We start from the raw sequence: 16948 nt of genomic DNA, 5'->3' as shown, positions 1-16948 counted from the left end.
GCAAATTAGTTTAATTATTTCTTCTTCTAAAATAAATTATATTTTGCAGTAGCTGCAATATGTTGTGTCAGGCAAAATTACATTCAATATTTTTAAACTAATTGATGCAGCCTTGAGGAAGGCTGATTGACAGCTCAGAGCTGAGCAGGCCTGTAGCCTTAGCGATTCCTAAATTAAAATTAAACATGCTTCGGCCCGGTGCTTCTTCCCTGTGCTGGCTCACCATTAATCTGGGAGGTGGCAGGTGATGCCCTGGGAGACTGGGGGGCTGAGGGGCTGAGCAGTTCAGTGGGTGCCCCAGGAGGAGACCAGAATTGGGGCAGAGAATGGCTGTGCAGTGTGGGTGGGTCTCTTCCACTTTGGGCCCCAGAGTCCCTTATGTATAACAGACGGAGGATTGCACTGAGCAGTTTGGAGCCAAGACTTCTGGTTTCTGCTGACAATTATGGATGGAGCGCCTTCTTTGCACCAAGGACACAACAGTGAACGAGACCAACACGGTCTCTCAGTCTAGTGGCAGACAGATGTCACTGCAGACTATGAAAAAGGTGAGAGATAAAAATTCAGGGGCTGTGAGAGTATGCAGCAGGGGGTCCTGCCCTGACGGGGTGCAGGGAAGTCTTCTCTGGAGTAAGTGACCTTTAGGCTGGGATCCAACTAGGAAGTAAAGGAAGGAATGCAAAACCCTTGGTGAAACCAATCAGGTGAAGGGGATGGGAGGGAGGGTGCCCCAGGGGGTGGAAACAGCATGTGCAAAGGCCCAGTGGTGGGAGAAGGTGATAGGTAATGGCTCTGGATGCTTTCCAAGAAAGATCCCAAACCCCTGGCAGTTACTCACCTAATATCTGAACCAAACTGAGCTTGAAGGGCTGGGGGCATCTGGGGAGGGAAGAAGAGATGGGACCTGGCCTAGTGACTCTGCTGGCGTACTCCTAGGAAAGTGCTCCTTCCCAGAAGAACCCAAGCAAACACTGACCGAGCACCTGCCACGGCCCAGGGCCTGTGCTGCCTCACTGCATCCTGCCAACAACTGTGCCAGTAGAGACTGGCATTTCTGCTGTTTTCCCGATGAGAAGCCCGGCTCAAAGAGGGAAAGAACTTGCCCAGGGTCTCATGAGGAACAATCCACGGAGCCAGGATTCAAACCTGGGCCTGGCTCCAAAGGGGGAGTTTACCACCTTTAGCTGTAAGAGCCCCACATGCCTTCCAGGACCCACACACATGTCCCTACCTCCTCCTGGAAGCTTTCTTTGACTGCCTCTGTCCTGGGCAGAGTATTAGTCCAGTCTTACATGCCCACAAGGCCCCATGGGAATCTTCCGGTCACCACCTCCCTGGCCTTGCCCTTCAGCCCTCTCTCCCTGTAGCTCTGCTCCCAGTTTGCCCCTTTTCCTCCTTCAGCTCATTGCCCAGATGTCTTCTCAGAGAGAACTGCCCTGATGACCTTATTTAAATGTGCCCCTTGCCCCCCCACCAGGCACTCTTCCCTGCTTTACTTGCTAATCATCCACCTCCCCCGCCAGAAGGTCAGCAGAATTTTTGCCTATTGTTTTTACTGCTGTATCCCCAGGACCCATGGGCCTGGCACACAGTAGGGGTTTAGTAAAGACGGAATGAATGGATTTCCTAGTCCCTGGCTACACTGGGATGCTGGGAGGTGGCAGGGAGAGACCAAGACCTTCTTGGATGGACTAACTCTGAGGGGGCTGTACCCCCTTCAGGGTCCCCTCCATTGAGGATGCAGTCTGGCTGTGTGACCCTGTTCCTGCCTCTCTCTCTGGACACAGGTTTGCTCATCAGTGAAACAAATGGAGTTGGACTTGGAAGTTCTCCTTGGCTGTCAGAGAAAGAGAGAAGCCAAGAAAGAAAGAGAGACGTGGGGCTGCAAGGGTGGGGGTGAAGAAGAGAGTTGACAAGTGGGGAGAGGGAGGGAGGGGGCGGCTCCAAGGTACCTCCTTCCAGCTCACTTACTGGGGTGGGGGCAGGAGCGTGCCCCCTCTTCTCCATTATCTCCCCACCCCTCCTCCTCCCAAAGGAGTTAAATTGCCTGGGACACCAGGCTCTGGTTAGAGCTGGCCAGCTGGGCAGGAAGATTTATCATCCCAATCACCAGCCAGCCAAGACAAGCCAGCAGGACACTGAGGGGGCTGGGCGAGCAGGTGGGGGTGCTCCAGAGGAGGGGGTGTCAGGGCTGTCACAAGCGGACTCCTTGTACTCCCTGCCCTGTCCCCACTCACGTCCAGTGGAAGCAAGAAGTTCGGGTGCCCTCCTCTGTCTCTTGGGGACTTTGATTATGTTTGGTTTCCCCAAGGAGATCAGAAGCTTTGACCTTGTTGCGGGGGCAGTTTTGTCCTCCAAAGGGTGGGGGAGGATTTCTTAGTGAAGTGGGGGCCCTGGAATCCGGGATGTGGGGACAGGTTTTCCACCCTGGGGCTGAGCTGTTCCTGATGTTCTGGCGCTCCCAGGGAGACTCCATGGATATCACAAAACCTCTGTTCCTGTTGCCATCTGCTAGGCAGGTGATGTGGCAGTGGACCCCAGAAGTTACCCATGCAAGAGGAGATCAGGGCTGATTTACACACCTCTGGTGACGGGGAGTTCACTGCCTCCCAGGGTGGCCCCTTCCATGCAGGCCTGTGACAAACCTGTCTCCCACACTCAGCCTCCCTGGGCTTCTCACCTGCCATGTGGCCCCACCCAGGCACACCCAGCACACATCTAAGCCTGGGTCTCGCTGGCAGCCTCCCACCTGTTCTCTGGCTCCACGCCCGGCCCCTCCTGTCTGCCCGCCCCCATGGACCAGAGTGAACGTTGAGGACTGCACATCTGACTACATCACTCTTCTGCTCAAAGACCTGCACTGGTTCCCTGTCGTCTCCAGGACATGGCCAGCTCCTCACAGGACAGCCAGCGAGCTTCTGCATGCTCCCCTCGCCTTGCCTGCTCCAGCCATACTCCAGCCCCAGCCTCTGGTCATGGCCAGTGTGTCTATTCGCAGAATGGGCAGTGGACGGCCCAGGCCTCCAGGCCTTTGCACACAAGGACCTTTCTACTGGGAGTCCCCAAACCCCCTTTCTGCTCAGAAAGTCTTCTTCAGCTCCGGAGACCCAGCTCAGATGTCCCCTGCTCTGGGAAACCTTTCCTGCCTCTTCCCCTCTGGCTGTTCCTTCCGGGGGCCCGCTGTCCCCCTTCCACTCACTGTTGGCATGTCTTCCCCCTGTCCGCCTGTGGGTTCCCAAGTCCAGTGGCCCTGTTACCACCAGATCTCAGTGCCTAGCCCAGGCCAGGTGGGGCAAAGGGGTCCTCAGAAAACACTGGTTGAGAGTAGACATGGGTGGGGGGTTGTCCCTGGAGGAAAAAGTACTTTGTACCCCTCAAACCCACTGCAAGCCCTCACTCCATCCCTGGTCCTTCCTCCAGCCCCCTCAGACCCCTCTCTGCTGTTCTCCTAAGGAACAGTGGGCTGGGAGTCAGAAAGCCACCTCATTGGTGGATTCAGGCAAGTTGCTTCCCTCCCCTGGGCTCAGTCTCCCCAGCTATGAAACGGGGTGGGGGTGGGGAGGCTGGAGTGCATCATCTCCAATGTCCCCTCTCCCTTCAGACTCTTTCTCTCGCCATGCATAGTCCCTACCGTGTGTCAGGAACAGTGCTGGCACCTTACGTGCGTGATTTCTAATGCACATGACACGGGATGTTTTATACAAGGCGCTCGGCATGATGGAAAGCATTTAACGTGATGTCTGGCATATGGGAAGCTTCAAATAAATAGAAACTGCCACCAACAATACTTATTATCCTTACCGTCATCCAGGGCGGCACCATTCTAGAGGTGAGAAAATGCAGGCAACGTGAGGGGACTGACCTGCCCAGACTCACAGAGCTGGAAGCAAGCAGCTAGAACCACAGCCTCTCCACCATGTGCCCTTGTCCTATCTGGTGGGCAAGCCCATTAAGCCATTCATTCAGTAAATACGTACACATGCCTACTGTGTGCCTGGCCCGCTGTGAATGCCCTCGTGGAAGGTATAGTTTCCTGGGGAAGAGAGATTAACTAAATATCCCCACAAATACATATAGAAGTTATAAAATACACTCTGTGGAATGAAGGAAAAATCAGAGTGTGGGAAGAGGTAGCTTGGCCTGGGGTGACTCAGGTGGGGAAGCTTCTGGCTAATCTGGTTCAGGGTTGGCTGTTTGGGGCATGGATACCACCCCTCCAGACCAGCCTTCGGACCCTAGAGGAGGGAGCGGATGCAGCCCCTCACACCCCCAACCCCAGCGCCGTCCGCCCACCCCCAGTCTCCCTGAAAACTGTCCCTTACAACTAACTGCCCTTTCCACGGAAGGCTTCAGACACAAATTGTACTTTCAATTCAATATCGGTCATTAATATTTCATGATTACAAAACGTTAAAGATAATGTCAGGGAAGGAGCGTCTGGACGGGCAGGACGGAGAGGGGAGCCGGCATACTAAGTGGTGTGGGAGCCGTGAGGTAATCCGCTGTGACAGGCGGCGCTCCCGCCGGGGTGCAGCACTCTCCGCAGCCTCGCCGCTGTGTATAAATATCTCCCCTCCGATTCTCATCACCGTGTGCTTGTTATACCCGGAGCAAGAGTGGCCAGGGCTGTGGGGACCCTCTGCGCATCCCCTGCTCTGTAGAGTCAAAGGGACACTTCGGCCCGAAGGAGGTGCAGGAGGGCAGATCCACTGGCATTGCACTTGGGGCTCAGGCTGACTGCGGGGAGTGGGGAGGTCTGGGGTGGAGCCCTGGCCCTGCATGAACTTGCTCTGTGACCCCGGGGCCATCGCTGCTCCCCCTCAAATCTGTTTCCTCATCTGTAACACAGATAGGAGCAATGATTTTGTCCTTGTCTCATGGAGTGCGTGGGGAGCTGGGGTGCGTGGGTTCTTTGCAACACACCTGGCTCCGTGCCCAGCTCCGAGGAATTATGAGTGGAGGGGGGCATCAGGTGACAGCGGGGCTCTGGAGTCAGACAGGCTGGGGCTGGACACTTGGACAACCAACTTTGCCTCTCTGAGTCTGTTTCCTCATCCACACATTGGGAACAACAGCAGAACTGGCACGTCTTAGCTGGGGAGAGTCAATGAGCACATCACTGCAAAGCGCCTGGCGTGGAGTCGGTGCTGAAGTCAAGTGCAGAGTCAAGATCAATAGACACCAGGAGCTGAGCACGTACTAAGTTCTAGGCTAAGTTCTTCCCATGCATGTTCCTATGACATGCAGAATCCTCCTGCCAGCTCTGTGAAGTGGGGGCCATTGATTTTCTCATTGATTAACATCCCAGTGAGGGTTGGGTGGGCGGGGGCTGTGGAGGCAGCTCCAAGGTGGGGAGTGTCTCTAGCCCAGTGACCAGCCTTCCTCTTCCCCATGGCCACTTGTTGGGGACTGGTGGGTGGGACAGGGGTGGGGCTCGGAGCAGCGAGGACCAGGAAAAGGACGCCCACAATAGCGATGCCACGGCGGGAACCCGGCAGACCTGGCCCAAATCCCAGCTCTGCCAGTGCACAGCCTCGGGCAAGTCCCCTAACTCTCTGAGCCTTGACTTTTCCCAACAGTAAAATGGGTGCTGATCTGCTACTGATTATGGTTTAATAAAAGTACGTGCTAGAAAGCAACTAGCCCAGAATACGTATTAGGTAAGCACGGTATGGTGTTTATGGGGGAGAGGCCCCCTTTCTTTATCCTGCGTAATGGCTGCACTGCAGACTTTGTACGCCGCTCTAGCTGCTTTCTGAAACAGACCCACTGGGCAGAAGCACAATGCTTCACCCAAGAGAGGATGTGCTCGCGGTGGCCGTTGGGCCCTGTGCCACAGGCTGCTGCAGGGGATGTATCTGTGGGGAGGGAGAGGAGGTACCTCTCCCTGCCTGCCCAGGGAGCAGGTTCAGGGAGGCAAGGAGGGAGAGAGCTCTTCCCTCCAGTCCAGCCGCCACTTCCTCTCCAGCCACCTTTGTTATCTCCCTTTCATGCGGTGGCAGAGTGGATTCAAAGGCTTGGGAGCAGCAGGCTCTGAGGTTTGAGGCAGCTTTGTATTTTCTTTTAAACTGAAGTTGAAAGAGACAAGGAACTTCAGCCTAGGGACTTCCTCGGCCCCAACCCCAGCTTGGGCTGGTGGGGCCTGCAAAGTGGGAGGGCAAGGTGGGGCGGGGGGCGAGGAGAAGGAAGGCTGGCAGGATGGCTCCCGGGGGCAGGAGAGGCGGGGGCCTAGGTGGGCAGAAGGGAGTTTGAAAATCGCCCACCTGAGGCTCAGAGACTATTCCTACTGGCTGCTCTGCGAGCTCCGGGAGCTTGAGGGCCACCAGGGCGTGGGAGCTTGGAGAGCAGGTCCCGCCGCCCTGCCATGGGGCTCCGGGAGTCCCTGTGCTCTCAGCTTCTCCCTCCACGGCCTTCCTTATCTGCACCGCGTGGCTCAGGCCTCCCCCTCTTTCTTTCCCAGTTCACATTTCTCCCCAGCTGCACCAAAATGTGTCTGTGACACACATGTGTGCACACACATGCACACATACACTCGTCACTCTTCCAGAAACTCAGGCCAAGCACTTGGAGTCCTCCTGGACCCCTCTGCGTCTCTCCCACGTCATCCCAACAGCGGGTCCTGTCTTCGCCCTGCCTCTCAAAGCCGGCCACTTCTTGTCTGCCATGGCTGCTGCGCTGGGCCAGGCCACGTCCCGTCCGCGCGGCACCATCGCATTCGGCTTCTGGCTGAGCCCCTGCTCGGAGTATCCTGTCAGGCATCCTCCCTCCTCCACTCGACCCCCAACGCCCACCTCATTTGGAGGAAAGGCCAAAGACCCTACATGACTGACCGCGCTGCCCCTCTGTACACACTGGCCTCCTGCTGCTCCTCCAACAGGCCTGGCAAACTGCTGCCTCGGAGCCTTTGCACTGGCTGTTCCCTCGGCCCGGAACACTCTTCCCTCAAATACAGGTGTGACTCCCTCAGTTTACTGAGGTGTCTGTTGGAATGTCTCCTTCTCAGAGAGGCCTTCTCCTAAGAGAAACACCCTCTTCCTCTCCACCCTCTTCCCCTGCTTTCTTCCTTCCCCTGACGTGAAGCACACCCATTCTCCCCGTTTGTTGATGGGCTAGCTTTCCCCCAGGAAGACAGAAGTTTTTCTGTCCTGCTCAGGGCTATATCCCCAGCCTCTAAAACAGGGCTTAGCAATGGAAGCAGGAATAAGTAAACCAAAGTGTTTAATAACTTAAAACAACATCAACAACAAAATAAAACAGGGTATGGTATACAATGCGTGCTCAATAAAAGCTGAGGAAAGAAAATCAGCCTCAAGACTGGCCCTGCTCCTTTGGTCTGGGGTCCTTCCCAGACCTCTCTATTCCCGCCCACTGGCTTTAGCCTCCCGCCCACCCTACCATCTTTGCCCTGCCCCTCAGGCACCCCCCCACCCCCCGCCCCCGCTTACCTGCCTCCATGGCCAGCACTGTGATGTTGTGCCAGCCGGCAGTCTCTCGGTCCAGTCCCTTGCCCGTCACGATGGCACCCGTGTCAGCATCGATATCAAAGATCTGGTCCAAATCTGAGTCTTGGTCAATCGCGTACCTGATGGAGGCAGGGTGGGGCTGATTGAAGGTGCCCTAGCACCAGCTGGAACCCGTGCCCATGTCTCCCAACCCCATCCCACCCTACCCCCACAGAGGGACCACTCGCCTGGGAGACACGGGGAGCAGAGACCCTGTGCAACAGAGGAGGAGTGGAAAGGGGCCTGGGTTTGCCTCTCAGCTGCACCGGCAGCCTTACCCTTTCTGGGATATGGGGCTAATAATTTGCACCCCGCTGGCATTGCGAGGGCAGAGTCACTGACACACAGCACTCTCTGGATGGTCGATTCCTATCTCTCCATAAGGGGTGACCCCTGGCATTGGGCTGGGAAGGGGGTGGGCTGTTATCGGGCAGAGGGAACAGAAGATGCAAAGGCAGCCGGTGAGAATTATTCTGGAAATGGAAAATGGTGCAAAAAATGGTTAGAACTGGGATGTGGGGGAGTTAGGCACCAGAGCAAGCAGGGCGCAGGATTCAGGGTTTTGATGTGTGGGCGTGGGGGTGTTGGGGGGGTGGTGAAGGGGTATGGGGGGAGAGGAATTTTGAGCAGGAGAAAAGGGCTGGGCTGCCTGGGCATGGAGGTCCCAGACCAGGGACACCGGCCGAGTGATGCTATTTCTAGGGGGTCTGGGGGAACGGCCGCCAGTCCCCCACAACCCCGCCTCCCAGCCTGCACAGCACGCAGGAACTAATCTTTGGCTTTTCAGCTGCCCTGTGAAAAAGCCCTTTGTTCCGCCTTCTTCCCTGGCCTTTGTGCGGTGGCTTCAGGCCTGAAAGGCCCGTGTCCAACACATGTCTCTGACGGCGGCCCAGAGAGGCCCCACCGGCACTGGCCACGGCTTCCTGCGCTGATAATGTGGGCGGGGGTGCCGCTAGGCTGCGTGGCCCACAAAGGCCTCGAATGCCAAGCAAGGGCTCTTTGTGCAGTAGCACAAAGCAGCTGGGTGGGTGGGGGGGCTCCGTCCAAGGCACCGGCCCCTCCCCCAGGCAGGAGCAAAGCTGCCCTTTTCCCATCCCCCAGAGTGGGAAACTGAGGCTCAGGGAGGAGAGGACACCAGAAACACCCCTGCTGGGGACCCAAAGCCCTCACATGACCCTTCAGTGGGGCCTTGGCTGCATTACTAAACTTCCATGGACCTCAGTTTCTCCATCTGTTGAATGGGGATAATGACATCCTGGGGGACTGCACAGGTCTGAGAGTAGTCCATGGCTATTTCTTCTACCCGTGTGACCTTGGACCAGTTACTGGACCGCCTTGGCCTCTGTGTGCTCATCTGGAAGAGGGGACGGCTCATACTTACCTCCCACTGGTGTGGGTCGGAGGAGGTGATGCGTGGATCTGGACAAAGGTAACAGCCCTTATTCCTTCTATATTTACTGTGACAGCGGAGGTGAAGGCTTGCGGCTAACTGCCAAGGGCTGTGCACATGGCCGCAGCGGGCAACATGGCCAGTCTCTGAGTCCCCAGTCCTGTCCCTCAGCGGCTAAGCCCACATCCTTCTTCCCCCGGACCAGCCTGGGCGACACTGTGTGGGAAGGTTCCGACCACGGTGATAATTCCTGCCACTAGTAAGCACTTAACAGTGTGGAGCTGGCTGTTCCCCCAGCCATCCCTCCTCTCATCCCTTTCTGCCCAACCATTCATCGAGCGCCTTCTCTGTGCTGCTGGGCCCTTGGGAGGAAGGGGCAAGCAAGACTGATGAGGTCCTGGCCCAGTGCCCCGTGAGGCTGGTATGATCTCCCCATTTTGCAGAAGAAGACACTGAGGCTCAGACAGGAAGCCTGCCAAGCTGAGGACGGCCAGGTGTGGCTATGCCGGCTGTGTCCTGCTCAAAGGTGCCATGCTGAAGGGGGAAGTCCAGCCAGAGTCCTGCTTGCCCAGTCACGTGTCCTCACCAAGGAGTATCTTCTTAAAGGGTGCATTTACTAGCCCAGGGCCTAGTGATGACCCAGTCCAAGGTTGCACAGGGACTGTCACAGAACTGGAACTTGTGCCTAAATTTGGAGACTCTACCCAGCCTTCTTTCTAGCTTGTTGACCCATCCAAAGTCGCAGTGCATGGAACCTCAGGAGGTCCCCTGGGCCCCCAGCCTGGCCTTGTCAGATGTTTGAGTCCTACAAAGGCAGACCCGGACTCTGAGTGTCTGCTCAGCTGGAAGGAACCGTGGAGACCTCCTCCTGATTTTCAGGCAGGAGAGAGAATCCAGGAGAGGCCCAGGGGTGCGGCCCGGTTGGGGCTCCTGATGGTGGGGTCAGGGCCAGCCTCGAGGCCTGGCTGGGAGGATGCTGAGTGCCTCCTTCTCGCTTGCTTCTCCCCTCGCTGTTCAGGCTCTTTTCTCCCTCCTCCTAGTCCTCCTCCGCCCAGCTTCTCTCTTTTGTTCCCTCCCAGAGGGGAAGGGATGGGGGCTGGAATCTAAGTGGAGGCAGCTGTTCCCAAGGCCAAGGGGGAGGGGCTGCCATCAACCAGCTAAAGACTTGAGGCTGCAGGTCAGTGTGGCTGGCTGAGCCCAGGTGGTGGTGTTCCAGCTCAGGGAGCCAACAAGGAGGGGGCCGCGGAGATGGGCCTGGCGTGTGGCAACGAGTGTGGCCTGGCAAATACGGAGGCGGGGTGGGGGGGGGGGAGCTGTGTGCTTCACGTGTAGATGCATGAGTTGTGTGTCCGTCTGGGCTGCATTGTGGGTGGAAGGAGTGTGTGTGAGATACTGCGGTGCAGTTGGGAGAACAAAGGCTTAAGAGGCAGCCGCTCAGCCCTGAGTCTGGCTCCAGGTCCAGGGTGACCCCGGTAAGTTACTTCCATCTTTTGAGTCTAATTTTCAGCAAAATGAAGATGATAATCCTACATTGCCAGTTGTTGGGAGGATTAAATGCCCAGCTAGGGGATAAGGTACCTCTCCGAGTTCCAGGAAAATCACTTCCCGAGTGAGAACCATTGTTACTCTAATTGTCATCCAGAAACGTCTGGCAAAGGGTACACAGAAGCCCCTCCAACCAGCGGGTGGTCGGCATGCCTGGGGGTGGCAGGCGCCACACATGCCTGGGGGGGGAGTATTGCCAAGTGGCCTGAGAAGGATAGGAGGCCCATGGGGGCTGGGAGTTTCTAGTCAAACCTCAGCCGTTCAGCCAGGCCCAGAGGGCAGGAAGGGAGCCAGGGCAGGTGTGGGTGGAAGAGCGCAGGGAGAGAATGTGGTGTGTGTGCGCACGTGTGCAAGGGAGGCTGGGAGTAGTGGTCAGAAGAGCGAACCTGGTGCCCATGTGCCTGGGTCTGAAACCTAGCTGTGTGACCGTGGGCAGGTCACTTAACCTCTCTTTTCTTCAGTTTCCTCCTCTTAAAAATGGAGATGACGATGACGATGATGATGATGGTGATGGTGATGGTGATGATGATGATACCAGCTTCACAGGGTGGCTGTGGGATTACCAAGTGACTACCAATAAAACATGTAACAGCGCCAGGCACCTGCCGCATGACGTACAAACTAGCTCTTATTTTTACTTGCCAAGCAAGACCGTGCCAGGCTGGTATCAGGCCTTTATGTACTTAGGCACTTCAACTCCTTCCAGGTCCTGTCAATGCCCCTGTTTTACAGATGAGGAAACTGAGGCTCAGAGAAGCCGGGTGCCTAGCTTGGGGCAAAAGGGCTGCTTAGAGGCAGAGCCAAGTTCCCAGGCCACGTCTGTCCAGAGCCCCAGGTCTAAGAGCGCCCTCCTGAGGGCCAGTCAGGTACCCTACCAGCTTCTACACGGCACACAGCAAACACTGCTGGAGCCCAGGTTAGGGCGGGGGATGTGGGAGGACACTGCTTCCTGGCTTGGGTGTGCACGCAGGCAGGGATGCCACAGACAAACGGGCATAGACAGTGCACCCAGCATAACAATCATGGAAGTCTGCAGGCTCCTGTGCAGACAGCCCTCCCGGTGCTCCTGCATGCGGGCTCACGGATGTATACATGCAGCAGGCGGAGCCATGCAGACCCCGCCTGAACTACTAGTGGGGGGGCTCTTCAGATATGAAAGGGCTGCCCCCCAAATCAAATGACTCCTCTCTGCTCACTCCACCCTGTCTGTGATGCCTTCCCTTTTACCCCCAACCCCTTAAAGCACACACTCAAAGCCCAGACTTGATGCCTACAAATCTGTATGTGGTTATACTGGTTCAGAACGAAGGGGAGAAATGGTGTCCAGACAACCAAGAAAAACGGTAATGTCCAAACACCATCCTCCCTCCAGCCCTGGCAGCAGCACCGAGCACAGCACCTGGTGCACAGTAGACATTTAATACCCACTTTTTTTGAATGAATGAATGAGGCAGGTACTATCATAATGTCTATTTTAGAGATGGGAAAACTGAGGCTTGGGATGGGTACAGTGGTTTTCCCACAATTCTGCAACTGGGCTGAGACTGAAACCCAGGTCTTCTCTGATTCCCAAGCCCACGGATGTTCTGCTGCACCCACTGCGGAGTGCTGGGAGCCCGTTTGGTCTTCTCTTCCTCTGGGCCAGCGTGGGCTTCCCTGTTTTCAATGTTCAAAGGAGACTCAACGTGGCTCGGCTGCCTGTTCCAGAGATGGGGCCACCAGACCCTCACTATCAGTTCAACCCTTTTGGCTCCGCGGGGCCACCTGGGGGAAGCCCATGTTCACTTCCCTCCTTGGCCCAAGAGTGCTCGCCCCTCCTTGGAGCTCCTCAGTCCTCAAGCCCCTGCCTCAGCCCAAGCCCATTCAGACTTAGGCCTGTCACCAGATTCGCTCACAGGGCAGTCCCGTCTTCCCGTTGGCCCGTGTCTGACTCATCTCTGTGCTTCATGCATAGGGGAGGGCACAGCCCAAATTGCGACACTGCGCTAACCACAAAGAGTGACAAGCAGGGGCGGAGGGCAGGGGGCCGGACTCAAGAAGCGGACCACGAGGGGCCACAGCCGGTTCCTTTTCCTTTCAAAAGTACGAGTGACATTGGGTGAGTTACTTCTCCTCTCTGACCCTCCGTGTCTTCGTCTGTAAAGTGAGTGAAACAGCCTCTGAGGCGCAAACGCAACACTGCGGCATCTTCCACTCTCCTCAGTGCAGCGACTCAGAAAAATCACCCTGTACATCTGCATCTATTTCCCTGGCGCCTACAGGGCCGGGAAAAACGTCCCAGGATACCGCTTTCTGGCTTCAGTTCCAGGAACACACCAAGCTTGTTCCTGTCTCGGGACCCTTGCCCTTCCCCACAGTTTTGCATGGTTGGCTCGCTCTCTATCACTATGATCTCAGCTCATCTGTCAACTCCCTGACCACTTGACCCAAAGTAGCCCCCTGTGGCCTCAATCATCCTTAGGCTACTACCCTGTTTGTTTTCATTATAGCTCTTATGACCAGTGATCCCGCTTAACAACTCATTGACTGTCTCCCCTCAGGAGAAGGCCAAGTCCACGTGGGCAAGGACAAGGTCTAGTCACCACCGTTCCTGCAGTTCCTGAATCAGTGCAGGACATGACTAACTTTGCAGGCATTGGCTGAGTCCCTGACCTTTAGAACCACGGAGCTGGGATAGAAGCCAGGCCCCTGAGCGGCCCAGGTGGCCGGTGAGGACCGCTCTCTGTGTCCCCCAGCCTCTGACTGGCGCCCCTTTCCACGTCTGTCTCTAGAGACTGGGCATTCCTCTCCAGCTCTGCCCTTGGCTGAGTCATCTCAGCGGTGTCCCCGGGCCTGGCTCAGGGCCTGGTGAGGAGGAGGAGGATCTGGGTAAATGTTTGTGGTGTTAAATTGGACCGTCTTGAGCTCCTCACCCCCTCCACATCTGAGGAGCCCCAGGGAAGGGCCAGCAAAGAGAGATGAAAGAAGGTTTCAAAGTTGGCCCTTTCAGTGCAGATGAAAGCAGGAGGGAGGGGCGGGGGAGGCGGGGGAGGCCGAGGGGGTACAGAGAGAGATACTGGAGAGGAGGCAAGCAGGTGGATGGAGTGCTGACCCAGGAGGCAGGGAGTGGGCTCCTGCTCCTGCCTCTTAACTCAAGGTGAGAGCCCAGGAAGCCGCCTCCCCTCTCAGGGGGCCTCGGGTTCCTGGCACACAGTGGGGATATTGCCTACTCCATCCCACCCCCAGAGGTCTGGGGCCCAGCCAGAGGCTGAGGCATAGGTGGAAAGGCAGTACCAACAGCCTGCGGTGGGGGTGGGAAGGGCAGTGTGGGAAGTGAGAAGGGTTCAGCCAGCCCAGGGATGGAGCTGGAGCTCCCCAACCTGCCCTGGAGGCCCATCAGACTCCCCCTTTGCTGCTCCCTCCTCCTGCACTGTCGCCATCCCAGTCTGCTCTTTCCTAGGCACATCTACCACTCCTCTGCACAAGCTCTTTGGCCAGAAATGCTCTTCTCCTCCTATTTACACCGGACCACACCCAGGCACTCGGCTCAGTTCAATTCCTGCCTCCTCTAGGGCGGCTCTCCTGCCTCCTGAGGGCATCCCCTCAGTCTGGGAGCCCCTGGGTGGTGGAGCAGGGTGGTCTCTTCGTGCCCTCACCTAGGGCTGCCATGTAAGGTTGCACAGGCTGTGCACTGCGCAGCTCCACGAGAGCTGGTCACGCGGATGATGATGATGATGATGGAATGTCACCCCTCTGGAATTGTGTAATGCGGAGATCCTCAAACTCACTTCCCTTCCCACTCTCCCCAGTGCTCAGGGAGAAAGCAGCGGTCTCCAGAGACTCCTTCCCATCCGCCCAATAGTAGCTGTTCCCCCCACCCTTGCCCTCCTCCTCTGGACCAGTTTCTCCTACAATCCTTCTCCCTTTCTATTCCATCTGACCTAACTGAAGCCACAGTCAGGGGCAGTCTCCCCAGCCCCTGCAGCCCCCAAACCCTTCCAGACACCAACGGTGCTGCAGTGTCCCCTCCCCTCTGCCCTCCTTATCCGTCCCTGCTCTGCCTCTCTCTACCTGTGTCTGTTTCTACATGGCCAGGTAGGTCCCTCTGTCTCTCAGTTACTCTCATCCTCTTTCTTCCAGCTTCCACTCTCTTAGATCTCTTCCTCTCAGTGCTGGCCTCTCCACATCTCCGCCAGTGCCTCTGTCTCTGTCTCTTTGCTCAGCCTTTCTGTTTTCACATTTCACGCGCTCACCACGTGTCTAGCAAGCATCCCCTGAGGGTCAGGCACTGGGCAAGACCCTGAGGACACAGTGGTGGACACACAGACATAAATCCTTACCCACATGGGGCTTATCTTTTCGTGGCAGAGGCACACAAAGTAATTAGAAAACAGGTAGTGAGATGGTGAGCAAGGCTAGTGAGGACCAAGGAAAATGAGGAATGGGGATGTGAAGGTTGGCGCTGGGGGTTGGGGGGGTTGCAATTTTAAAAAGGGTGGCCAGGAGAGACCTCACTCTGGAGCAAACACCTGGAGGAAGTGAGAGAACTAGCCATGGCCGTATTCAGGGGAGGAGAACCTTCCGAGCAGAGATCAGCGGTTGCAAAGGCTCTGAGGCAGTGGTGAGCTGGGGTGAGCTGGGTGTATTTGCTGAGCAGTGAGGAGGCCCCTGTGGCTGAGCAGAGTGAAGCAGAGCAAGGAGGGTGGAGGGGTGGGGTGGGGGGGTCTGTGAGGTTTGCAGGGAGGCCACATCACACAAGGCCTGGGGGTCATTCTGAGGGCTTGCTCTTTTATTCTGAGCCTGAGAGGTGACTTCGGAGGGCTTTGGGCAGAGGAGGGCCATGCTCTGATGTACACTGGGGCATTTTCAATCCGGCTTCTATGCGCATTCTAGGTTATAGGGGCGGGCGAGGGCAGAAGCAGAGGGCCCAGGGGGCCGCTGTGATAACCCAGGCGAGAGAAAGCAGCGGCCTGGCCCAGGGGGAGCAGCGGAGGGGGTGAGGGGCAGTCAGATTCTGGGTCTATTTTTAACGTGGAGATGACAATTTGCTGACGGCTTGGAGGGAGGTGTGAAAGGCTGGGTTCGCCAACATTTTTGATGGAATAACTGGAAGAATGTGGTGGGGTTTTTTTGGTTTTGCTTTTGTTTGTTTTGTGGAACGACTAGGAGCTCGGTTCTGAATATGATTTTGAGGTGTCTAGCAGCCATCCAGGGGCACTGCTGAGAGGGACAGGTGGGGCAAGACAGGGGAATCGGGGAGTCATGCACGCATGACAGATGGGCTGAGAGCAGTGGACAGAGAGGAGGACCTAGCCTGAGCCCGGTTCACTCTGCGGTGTCTGTCATGTTAGGTTCTCTCTCCTTGTCCTGAGTCCCTTGTCCTCTGTGACTGGTGTCACATATGCTTCCTCTGTCTCAGAACTTCAGCTGTGTCCCTCTCTCTCTCCCCTCTCTCCAACACCAACTTCTCCTCCTTCCCTCCCTGCCCGGCCCCCTCCCCCTCTCCACCGTCTGTGCTCGGGCAGTGGCGGGAGAACAGGCAGCAGGCGTCGGCCCCGGGCGGGGGTCTCACCGGACGGGCCGGTTGGCGGCGTCGGGGTCCCGCGCAGTCACCACGCCGACCAGGGAGCCCACCTGCGCGTCCTCCTGCACCTCCAGGAGGCCGGAGGGTGGCTGGAACTCGGGGGGCTCATCCACGTCGGTCACTGCCACGCGCACGATCGCCTGGTCGCGGAACGTGCCCAGGTCAGCGAAGCGGGGGTCCACGAACTTGTTCAGGGCCTCCAGGACCACGGTGTGTACGGGCTGGGACTCGAAGTCCAGGCGCTGAGGGAGGAAGCCAAGGGCGGGTGAGTGAGCAGGGGTCTGCAGGGACGCAGACAGATCCCGACGCTGGGAGGTGGACCCAGAGAGGGCGGGGCTGGCCCAAGGTCATGTGTAGACTCAGACCAACCCTCTCTGGTTCCAGGTGGAGAAGGTGAGACCCTGCCAGACCGCCTTGCCTAGGGCCAGCCACCTGGCTACTCAGGGCTAAAGGGTACCGACATCTTGACTTGTGCTACTTAGCACAGTATGTTGAGGTATTTCATTAACTTATTAATTTTCAAAGCACTTACTATGTGCTGGCGCTTTAAATATGTTAACTTAGCTAATTTTACAACACCCCCACCTAAGAGGCTTGTATTAGCTCACTTGATACAAGAGGAAATTGAGGTCCAGAAGTCTGTAACTTGCCCAAGGCCACATAGCAGGTGGTCCCTGGCAGAGGCTGGATTCAAACCCACCCGGTGGGGCTCCCAAGACTTCCTGGCCCCTCCCCCACAAGAGGACAGGTGCTGCTGCTGACCACTGGTGTGTTGGTGGGCAATCCTTTTACCCTCTCTGGGCCTCAGCTGGAAGGAGGAAATCTGATATTAGCGGCAGCAGCTAATGCGAGTTGAGCCTGATAAGCAGGGCTGCCTTAGAGCTTTCCTGGGGATCTGGTTAAATCCATGCTGAGCCTTGCTTCCCATCAGGGAGAGCTAATGGGTGA

At 56.8% G+C, this 16948-nt stretch overlaps 1 protein-coding gene across 1 annotated transcript in view; it reads right to left on the bottom strand.

The window, feature by feature from the left end:
- Nucleotides 1–16948, bottom strand: part of CDH22 (cadherin 22) — a 121598-nt gene that overhangs the window by 14056 nt on the left and 90594 nt on the right. The window contains exons 7-8 of the mRNA XM_053926612.1: nt 15989–16242; nt 7446–7582 (exon numbers count right to left, since the gene is read on the bottom strand). Of these exons, the coding sequence (XP_053782587.1) occupies nt 7446–7582; nt 15989–16242 (391 nt within the window). The remainder of the gene's footprint in view (nt 1–7445; nt 7583–15988; nt 16243–16948) is intronic.

This window comes from Desmodus rotundus, chromosome 6 (assembly GCF_022682495.2).
Source record: "Desmodus rotundus isolate HL8 chromosome 6, HLdesRot8A.1, whole genome shotgun sequence".
NCBI lineage: Eukaryota > Metazoa > Chordata > Mammalia > Chiroptera > Phyllostomidae > Desmodus > Desmodus rotundus.
The sequence above is the reverse complement of the archived record's forward strand: the minus strand, read 5'-3'. Positions and strand labels throughout refer to the sequence as shown.